General features: G+C 46.2%; 1 protein-coding gene across 1 annotated transcript; it reads right to left on the minus strand.

Moving 5' to 3' along the window:
* Positions 1–674: 674 nt before the first annotated feature.
* Positions 675–10,448, minus strand: klf15 (Kruppel like factor 15). The gene is made up of 3 exons (XM_068315613.1): positions 10,225–10,448; positions 6,778–8,247; positions 675–2,693 (listed from the first exon to the last, which is right to left on the minus strand). The coding sequence occupies exons 2-3, from the start codon at positions 8,007–8,009 to the stop codon at positions 2,525–2,527; spliced, it is 1,401 nt and encodes a 466-aa protein (XP_068171714.1). The 5' UTR covers positions 8,010–8,247; positions 10,225–10,448; the 3' UTR covers positions 675–2,524.
* Positions 10,449–11,345: the final 897 nt, after the last annotated feature.

The raw sequence follows: 11,345 nt of genomic DNA on the forward strand, positions 1-11,345 counted from the left end.
AAAAAAATTTGTTTTTCAACCGGTTGGTCGACATAAAACAAAAAATTTCATCGGTCCAAAATCTACTTTCTTTTTCAATCGGTCGATCAAGCTAAAAAAAACTTTTTTTTGTCATTTGTCGACATAAAAAAATATTTTTTTGTAGGTCGGTCAGTCAAAAAAAAATGTTTTCAACCAGCTAGTCGATCTAAGAAACACTTTATTTGTCAGTCATTCAAATAAAAAATTTTTTCGACTGGTCGATTGCTCTAAAAAAATTTTTTTGGGTTGTCAGTCTTAAAAAACCACCAGTTTTAGGTTGGAAGTCCTGCAACTTACCTCTACTCCAACAAGAGGACACACTGGCTTGGGAAATGGAAAGATATAACTCAGGAGGGTTTGGGTAAGCGAGGGGGTGGGGGGGTTAGGGAAATCAGGGGTTAGGGTTTGGAAAAGATGAAGGTGGGTGAAAGAACTTAATAATAATATTAATAATAATATAATAATAAATAAATAAATTATTTATTACTTAAATTATTAAGTAGGTTGGGGTCAGGGTTTACAATATGTTTGTAATTAGAGCAGCGGGCAACATTCTGGTTATTGTTATAAAGTAAAATCATTAAAAAATCATCCTCATAATGATCATAAAATCATTTTAATACATATATACGAAGACAACACAGTACACCCTCAAGTTTCTGTTGAGTTTTATTTGTAAATGCATCTTGGATAGAACAAAGAAAAAAAATATATACTGTTCTCATATGTTCTGAAATGTTTATTTACACATTTAGAATTTATACTTAAAATTTTCACAACTGCTAATTTGTGTTAAGATGTCAAACCAAAACAGTCTCTGCTTATTTCCTGGATGCAGCGCTGTACACTTCTGCATATTTACATACATTCATAGGATGCGATAAAACACCTGTGTTCACACAAGTGTCACAAATTCAAAAATTGAATGAAAGGAATGATGCACCATGTTTTGTACCCCTGCTGCCGCGTGTAATACATGAATCAGCCGTGGACAACATCGTCACATCCCTGTGCCGTCACGGCGGAGCGTGGCGCAAATGATTTAGGGAATCAGAACGTGCCGTCACCTCAAAATGGATCTTTGCCCACATTTCCCAGAAGCTCTTGATCCACGTAGTTCAGCACCATTGGTGGGCAGAGTGTCCACTGAAGTTTCCCTCATCCTGACATCACGGCTGGGAGAGGTCGAAGGCTTTCAGGATGTCTCGTAACAGAAAACGCAGAGCTGAGGCAGATTTTGTGTCAAGAATTATAGTAGCAGGCAGAAACATTAACTTCCATGGCGACAAGAGTCTTATGTCATAGTCTGACATGTTTAGAGCAGCCTGTTCAAATACGGCTGTCCAGTAAGGATCCCATGGTACAGCAAAAGCACATGATTTAGCTTAGCAACACAAATGAATGAACAAAAAAATCATTTAATACCCTCCGCAGGGGCTGATTTCACAATCGCTGTGCACATAACCTTTAAGTTGTGATTCTCGTTTGCATTTCTTGCATTGCTCTGTCATTCCACGTCTCCTGGCGTCTCAGCAGGTTCACAAAAGGTTCCCTTTCTCGGTTATTCAGTTGGCGGTTCGTTCGTTATTCCACGGAATAACGGGTCGTGGACAAACGTTAGGGCTGCACAATATACGGTTTTATCATCGGCATCAAAATGCGTCCAAAGGCAGTAGTCGTGTCGTCACGGCGACCGCAAATCCTAACAGAGATTGACTCGATAGCGTGTGACTAATCACGATTAATCGCAAGTTTACAAAATACATCTTTCAAATGTAATTTTTTTCATGATTAAATGTAATGAATTATAACATCCCTGAATTTCAACGAAAGAAACTATGTGACAGTTAAAAGATAATACATATAATTCATTGTTTTGTTTTTAGACCCTTTGGAACACATTTTCGCCCGTAGTTTCATACATCTGCATAAAATTCTTCTTTCATTATATCATTATCATTATATCAAACATTATATTGTGCAGCTCTAAAACAAAAGGCCTTAATGTGTGGCAAAAACAGCACAAACAGGAATAGTCAACAAGAATGAGAAAGAACTTCACTCCACCTTCCTAAAGATTGCATAAGACAAGGAATGTCCAAGACGTTGGCAGCTTTCAGGGAGATAAAGGCAGTTGTTTCCTTGCAGGTAAAACGGCCGTGGAAGGCTTTTCCCAAGGCTATCCGATAATCCAGAATGAATGGCAAAGAGTTCAGCTAATCCCGTGCTGAGGCAGGTGATCAGAACAGAACAAACACAAGTACAACACGCCAAATGCCAACGGCAAAAACAACCGTAAGCTGTTTACAGGTCGGTGGCAGCGTCGGCTTGCTTTTGTACAATAAATTAGAACAATCACCGACTGAACTGGACAGTAAGGCGCGTTTCCAGACTGACTCGATGAAGGAGAGAACTTTTTCACGCCTTTTTTCATTCACGACCACATGGTCTGAATGATAGAGACTTCGGTATTCCCGGCGATCCCAGTGATCCGAGTCAGGAGTCAGTTTGCTGAGCGGACTGTTCGGCTTATTCGAGGGAAACGGTGGACCTTGATGTGCTTCGACAGGTGGTCGCTGCGAGCAAACTTCTTCTCGCACACCGGACACTGGTAGGGCTTGACACCCGAGTGGGACCGCCGGTGTCGGGAAAGCTCATCCGACCGGGAAAACCTGGAAGAGGAAGAGGAAGAAGTGTTTAATAATTAGCAAAAAACTGGAGAAAATCAAAGAAAGTGGGCAAATTGGACTTCAGCTGGCTCGACTGACGAAATCTTTAAAGATAAACTTAAAGATAGACCGTTCAAAAAAGACTTGTTTTGTTTTTTGGTAACAAATATTCTTTCAGTCAATCCAACAGCAGCCAATCATAATGAACGAGCTCCAACTCAATGGATGTTCACCCCTAAGACGTAAATCCTCAGGATTCATTGTGACTGTCTCAGTCATGTCAAGTTTGGCAAAGAGTAGCGTACTCCTCAAACATTTGCATGAACGTTCAGAAAACTCTCTGTTCATGATGAAACGCTTCTGCGTGTTTCCTCAGAACAAATAATAACATCTGTCATGAACATTTAAGGCTAGAATAAACATGCTCTACAAATGTTTCGCGGCGCTGAACTTGCCAAATGCAAAGATGATGCAACTGAACCTTGATCTTGCATTTACTTCTGGCAACTTTCTCTTTTTCCCAACTGCTGCGTTTTAGTTTTCAACAAGTCACACAGCTTTATTATCCGTCTGCTTCAAAGATGCCTGACATGTTGATGTGAGACTCATTTGGCTGTAATTCTTTTGGACGGGCTAAATTTCAGAGGGTTAGCGTGCAATGAGACACTTCCAGGTTGGAGCCAAAGGGGTGAAGGGGAACCAGGTTGTGAGGGAGGGAAGAAGGCCAGAGCGGAGTATCCCTCCCCAGGCGCTGCATCCCACATGTTGCTCCGCCGACACGACGAGACGGTGAATCGATTGAGAATCACACCCTGGATTGAGCAGCGATGGTACAAAATCTTTTCTACGTCTCAGTCAGAGACAAGTTTTAAGTCTTCCTGCCAAAGAGACTCAAGAACATGAGATTTAGGCACAAAAAATATGTGGTGAGGTATCAAGACTACTTTAGGACCAGATACCAACCCTACCAATTGTGCCTGGTGGCCATTTGTGGTACGGCATTGAAAAGCTTCCCTGGAACCTGCCGGTTTCTTTCTATTATGAATGTTTGGGCCATCCTTGAAAAGCCATTTCACACTCCTGAACACCCAAGAAGGAAACTTTTTTAACAACCCTTCTCTTGACGATCTATCCAACCAGACTCCAACCTCTGGTAAGGCTGGCGACAGCCTGGTGGCTTCTGCTTCCTTTTTGAAGGAAGTTTGGCGCAACCTTAACCAACATCACTGTAGCTGAAACGCAGCCCAGTTTCCCCATCATAAAGCAATGGTCCCAATATGGTTTTATGAATAACATGGTTAATATTTTAATGGTTATTCAGAAAACTGAACATGGTGGTCAAGCTTTTTACCATCTGATTTATTTACTCTATGAAATGACAACATGTCACAGAAACAGGAAGCATGAACCAGACACCATCCATGCAGGACAGTTAGAACATACAGGTCTTACATTAAATGTCACACATGGCTCTGAACTGACATTTGTCTTTTAATAATTCACCAACGTTTGTGATTGTTCTCAACCAACCGGTTCAAAGCTCTAGAAACACGATTCGACTCCTGCAGGACAAGGAAAACAACTATCACCGTTTGATTGGTCTTTATCTGATCTATGGGTACCTGGAAGCACAAACTAAAGTCATCAATACTCCAGCATTTGTATTTTTCTACAGGTTCTACTACTCTATAAATACAAAATAACTTAATGTTTCTGCAAGACAATTGTTAACATGCTCACTAAATCCTCCACCCCCACAAAAATAACCAGTAGGGGGAAATGGTAAACTGCCGTTGCATCTCAGGCCCCCGGGAGCCCAACTCGCTCAAGGTTTAATACATTTCACTCTTGACACGGGGCCCCTGTACACAGGACCAGGACCCTGATTCTATTAGTTAATGCTGCACACATGGTGCATAAATTGTTTTTGTCACGGGGTTAATGGGGGTCAATCTTAGCCTTGGGGCCCGTAGGAGTACAAATCTAGTTACGTTTTTGACAGTTATGGTTAAACACCGATCATGTGGAGTCCCGGTAGCGTCCGAGTGTTTAGGCTAGGCTAGGCTAGGCTAGGCTGCACTTCTCAGTGTTATAAAAGAAGCAAGCCTCAAACCGGACAAGAGCTCGCACCATTGTTGGGGTGTCCTTGTGACTACAGTACGGCGGTACAGTCGGGGCATCTTCCCGTCCAGCTGTTGGCCCCTCTTCCTCCCATGGGGGGGCCCTGACTGATCCCTCTCTTCCCTCTTTATGCAGCGTGGCAGCCGGGACGTTCCGAGCCCACAGTCATGGTAACTATTCAACACTTTGTCTTTTGTTCGCTCCACTTCCTCACGGCTTCTCTCTTCAAATGATTGTGTGCAAAACTGAGGCAGGCCTCCCCCCACCTCCCCCACTTACATCTCTCCCAACTTTTTTTCTTCCTTTTGGTCGGCCCCCTCATTTACCCCATCACATAGAGTGTGTTACGCTCACACTAGTTCTCACACACACACTTGCATCCAAACTACATCCTGCCTTTTGTGCGCAGACAAGAGCCCTTTGTTAGCTGGAACACACAACCTAAATTACTACTGCACACATTACTGCAGCTCCACTCCAGGATTAGGACACACACAGCATCACAAGTACAGTACATTACTGCTGTTCTACTACTGCCAGGTTAGTACAACACTCCAATAGGCCGCCATAAAGCGTTAAAGGGATATTATTGTAGGGAGATGATTTAAGATTTAAAGGAAGAGGCTCCTCTTGGAGTCATCCTGCCAGGAAAGTCTTACTTTTTGACTCAAGATTATCTAAACACATCTAAAAGTGACAAGTGACACACAATCCAAAAGTCGTTTATTCTCGATTGTCTGTGCAGTGACTTAAATCAGATAACATGAAACCCTGAACTTATTTCCCTGAGTTGCGTCAGTCTGATGCCTTTCGGAGAAGAGCCAAACTCAAATCTGGCAACCCTGTGTGCAAGTCACCCTTTACAACGCCAACACACACACACACACACACACCAACACACACAGGCTAATCGACATAAGAAGAATTCTTTACTCCAGTGAGCAGAGAAATTGCCCCGTTGAGGAAGACACCCAAGACATTTGCCTCTCTCCGTTACACACAGCAGGTTCCAAATTAGATCTTTATACTTAGCAAACACCCACACACACACACACACACACACACACACACACACACGCACACACACACACACACGCACACACACACACACACACACACAGATGTACACACTACCCCAGCAACTCCACAGCTGTCGGGCCTCAACAATGTTGTACCCGTGTGATCCTGGCCCACATGCTCGCTCCCAGATTTAGTTTACGGCCCCTCTTTCCTCACACATGGCAGATATCGCACCTCCTGACGACAAGCGCGATGGCACTCTATATAACCTATCGATATTCCGCCGCCTCACACCGTTCCAATTAACACTTGGGAGGCTGCTTGACAGTCATTACCGGCTCGTCGGCTCCGGGGCTCGACGAAACGAAAACCGCGTGATGGGCCTGTCTAACACATTCGTTGATAAACCAGTTTTCCTTCATGGTAATGAACCCCATTAGGAATAACGACATTCACGTTGCGGAGCTACTCGTCTAATTTTCATACATTTGGGGTTTTAAGAGGGTGAAATGGGGGCAGGGCCCGGCTTTAAGACTCCCAATCCCCTCCTGCTGGTGCTAAAAGATGACCCTCAAAGAGACAGGTCAGTTCAAGTGTCAGCTAAAATCTGCGCTACTCTCAGCTGTATTGGGCAACACGACACCATGCGCAGCACATAGTCACGACCCGCTGACAAACAATTACTGCAGCTCTCAGAAAAAAGACAGAGCTCACAAACGGGGGGCTAAGCCCTCTTAAACGACGCAAAGGAACGATGGAGTCGGATGTTGATGCTCAGGCTAGAATAAACAAAACCTTTAAACGGTCTTTATATAACCGGTCGCAAACATGTCTCAACCACTGAGCCTAATCTGGAGAGATAACAAAGCCACGGTGTTCGGTCATGGTCATTTCGAACGGGCAGAGGTTGCGTTGTCAGCGGGGGTGAGTGTTCGCCCGTACCCACCTCCATCCACAGCCTTGCCAGTTGCAGGTGAACGGCTTCTCCCCCGTGTGCCTCCTCAGGTGCGCCTTCAGGTGGCTACTCTTGGTGTACATCTTGGTGCATCCGGGAAAAGTGCATTTGTGCATTTTGATAAGATCCGCCACCGGATTCTTCTGGAACTTCTGACCTCCGACGAGAATCCCCGACCCCTGGCCAGCTGAGTTATCTCCAAAGCCCAGAGGCTTGGCCGCGATAGGGACAGGCGCAATGCGGACAAACTTGGAGGAGAGATTAATGCTGGGGGAGGGCAGGATGTGGGGCACCAGGGCAAAGGTCTGACCTTGGATGTTGACCAGTAGCTGGGCGATTTTGATGTCTGACGCCGGCGTGGGGTTGGGGGGCTGGGTCACTGAGGTGAGAGGCACTACTGTTGGCTCCTGCTTGATCTGGAGGGGCTGAATCTGTAGGATGACCGGCATCCCACTACCGTTTGTGCTGTTGTCTGCCGATGATTTGTTGCCGGATGCCTTCTTGGCTCCTGTGCTGGACTCCAGTGAAGGGTTGACTGCAGTTTTGGTCTCGGTGGAGGCAGCAGGGACGAGGCCAGCAGGGAGGACAGTTTGTTCCGAATACTTGGCCTCTGGCTCCAGTTTCGGAGCAGCTGAGTCGTCCTGGCACAACTCCAGGCCAATTTCTACACCCAAAACCTCCTCCAGTCCCCCTGCCAACCCAGGGCAACTTTCCCTGATGTCCTGCTTCTTTGTTACCACCTCCATATTCTCCTCCAGGAATTCTTCGATTTCTTCCAGCGTGGGCTGGAAAGAACCAAGTTGTTCCTCCGTCTCCACGTTGGACCAAGCGAGGAAGTCAAAAGTTTCCTCTTTTAGAGACTCGCGTTTGGAGGACTTCTCTCTCCGTGAGTCCCAGAGAAAAGTGGATAATGGTAAAGGCGCCACAGATCCTGTCTGCACACCGTTGGCACTTCCTAGAGAGGCTTGGGACAGCAGGTGATCCAGGATGCTATCCTGACTTTCAGCGCTAGAGTTGCTGCCATAGCTGGAGCTGAGCACTTGGGAGTCTGGGCTGGAACAGGAACAAGGGCTGGAAGACTCGCTCAGGTCGTCCTCCGAAAACGGTGACTGCATCACCTGGTAGGAGCCCAGATCCGTCACCATGTCTGACAGCCGATACGCCGGCGGAGAACCGCTGTGAGGAAGGAAAGTCTCCTCTCTAACTGGGGAATGATCTACCATCACTAGATAATGCCAAACTGCTGTCTCTCGTTGGGCTCGGAGTCTGACTCCAGGACAATTTGTGCGATTATTCCTTGTGCCGCTGGGAAATTTGGTTCAAACAAACCCAGGTCGGCAAGGCCACGCTTCCCGCTGGAGCGAGATAGCAAACCACCTGGCGTTTTCTCTCGGGGTGGAAAAAAGTCAGCGTTGGGGGAAACACTCTCACAATCCAAGGTCTCCAGCCAGGATATAGTGTCTAAATAGAGACGGAGACAGACAGACGTTTGTTAGTCTTAACCACACGTGTGCAAACGGTGCAGATTCACATGAACAGAGTGGGACTTTACCAAAAGAGCACTGGGCACTGAAAAATGTCTTCTCGCCCTATCATCCGACCCATCCGTCACCCTACACCGGATGCTATTTGCAGTCTTCGGTATCATTTTAGACGCACAAATCGACGGTTGTCATTGAAAAGTAGCCAAAACCAAAACTGTCAAGTGACTCAGCACGGCTAATGATGCTACATCCGTATGCTAACGTTTCACTGATAGCTTCCTACAAACTAAATCCGGAAAATAAGAAAGTTTAAGAAGCAAATTCAAATGCATTTTAAAGTTTCGTTCCCAGCCTTGATAGATAGCAACTCGACAAAATGTTGTCCACCTGATGATGTAGGCCGTGAGACGAAGCCGAAAGACCCAAAATAAATAGGAAGTCAACCTTGATTTGAGAATATTTTAGTCGTCTGTTGTGTCTTTGGTTTTTTGTCGATCTCGTAAACCCAACTGGCGACGCCTCGGACTCATCCTGCATCCGACCAGACGGATGATTCAACAAGTACTAAACAGAATAAAATAATTTGTCACTTGGGATTTTAAAATGAATTAATCAGCAAAACTAATAAGATTTACGAAATCAGTTCACCTGTGTCGACTGCTCAGAACATGCTAACATGCTAACTAACCTTCTTCCTGTCTTTAAAACGACAAACGTTTGATACTTCCAGGTTCAACAAAACACCAAACCTGCGTCTTTTTGAACTTTCATTAAATTTATGTCGGTATTTTCATGTTTAGGACTGTTTGTCAGACCATCTGAGCTACTTTGTGACATCATCACGAGCATCACCATGATGTAAGAAAGACATTTTTTCACACCTTCTTTTCTCATCTATTGCTTCTTTACATTTTTCCTGCTGTCGAACAACTTTATCACTTTTTACAGCGTCTGACTTCAGAATCAGGCCACAAGTTTATGACCTACAGAACAGAGCTGGTCTTTGTGGCTCAGGAACAATCGGTTAATTGCGTTTATGGTCGACTTGATCACATTTATTTTGATAATGTCCTACTGTAGGCTGCAGAAATAGGTTTTCCTGGAACAGAGAGCGTCGGTCACTTTCCCCGGCCCCTCCTTTCCCTCCTCCTCCTCCCTTTCCAGGGGCCCCTCCATGGTCTGCCTGACCGAGAGTAAACCCATTCAAGAGGAGGAGGTGATGTGAAGGGTGGGGGGGGAGAGAATGTCAACATTATCAGCAGGAACCGCATGGGGCAGCCGGGAGCAGCAGGCGCTCCTCGGCTCCGTGCGTAAATCACCTGCATGCGTGTTTATGGGACAATTATAGATCCGTAAATCAATCAGAAATAAATAAATCAGTCACAAATGAATAAATCAGTCACAAATGAATAAATCTGAAGTTGGGGAAAACAGATTTAACAAATCAGGAGTTTCATTTAAAGGCGCGTAAAGAATACCGGAGAAATTCCACAACAGAGCGTTCTGATTAGGATTCACGTTTGTAGAAGGAGAAGATCAGACAAATGACATCCAACCAGCTGAAGCCTCGTGGCTGTGACTCTGACGTCACATCTAACTGCGTTTTAATGGTAGTTATTTCGTCACATTCTGCAGGAAGCCTGCGCAGAGTGAGAAGTTCTTATCGCGCAGAAAAACGGGGAATCCAAACCGATTCCGAATTCATTCTTTTTTTCTTTTTTGCTTCCGCTGTTACATCTGAAGAGAGGGGGGAATCCATCCCATAATAGTCCAGAATACAGGTCAAACGCGCCGCTGTTTCTGCGCCCTCCGCCGCGGCGCGTCACGCATGAGCGGACGCGCGTCTCTGAACGTAAACATGTTTTCGTGCAGTCCGCTGCAGCATATGGCACCGCGCAACCCCCCCAGTCCACACCAACGCACACCCCCCAGCACGGAAAGCATCCCGCCTTACCTTCAGGTTAACACAAATAAGATCCCGGTGCAAAAGGCTGCTGTGGTGTCCGGGACGGTCCGGTGGCAGAGCGGGGTTTGCCCTTGAGACTCTCCATGCGGCGGCGCGGCAACGCGGAGGCGGTGGACGCGGCGGCGGCGCGGCGGGAGCGGAGCGGTCGGTCCGGACTGAACGCAGGCTGACTTACTATATGAGCGTCACATGACCGGCCGTGCGCCTTACAGGGTGACCGTAGAGGGAGATGAGAGGCTGCAGACGAAGGCTCGTCCCCGCTCCGCGCTCTCATTGGCCGGGCGCGGCGGGACGGGACGGGGGGGGCGGGGCGAGCGGAGCGCAGGTTCTGCTGCGTGGATCAACATGTGGGACTGTTGTCGCGGAAAATAACAATCGTTGGGGGGGTGTTTGAGTGGGTGGGTGGGGGGGTGAAGTGGGTCAGTTGGATCCTTGTTTTCATGTTTCAGGACAGTTTGTGGAACACGTGAGATGAGATTAATCGATAACCGGGTTTATCGATCGAATTGATTTACAACATTAAAGTTAGAGGGACTAAAACATTTAATCCAAGCCTTTAATCCACCACTGCTGATAATGCAATGGGTGGATTAAATAACACACACACACACACACGTGTAAAACATTTTGAAGTGTGTTCACACACACGAGTTATTTTTAAAGTTAATTTTATTCTATTATTCGGGGGGGGGGGGTTCTGGTTGAAGTAAAAATATTTCAAATCGATCTGATCGTTATCTGGTCATGACGTCACTTTAAGTAGTAGAAGTTTGTCCTTCAAGTTTTCACTTCGGATGTTTGTGTTTGGATCAGCTGATGTTGTTCTAAACGCGGCAGCGCCCCCTGGTGGACAGACGCTGCAGCGCGTCATTAAAATACCCCCGGAGGTGTTTTCTCACCGTTCTGCCCCCGTCACGTGATCTCCATCAGCAACCAAGGTGAAGACTAGATGTTCCAGAGCAGCTATTTCAGTCTCTTCTGCATACTTTCCATTTCCCCTCCTGTAACTGCCCCCCCAGGGGGGCCATCGGAGGTCAGTGGGGGGTCAACGTCATTTCAAATCAGTCAGACCAGACAGAAAACAGTCCATTCACTGTTTGTGATCCTCA

The sequence above is a fragment of the Antennarius striatus genome, chromosome 5 (genome assembly GCF_040054535.1).
Source record: "Antennarius striatus isolate MH-2024 chromosome 5, ASM4005453v1, whole genome shotgun sequence".
Taxonomy (NCBI): domain Eukaryota; kingdom Metazoa; phylum Chordata; class Actinopteri; order Lophiiformes; family Antennariidae; genus Antennarius; species Antennarius striatus.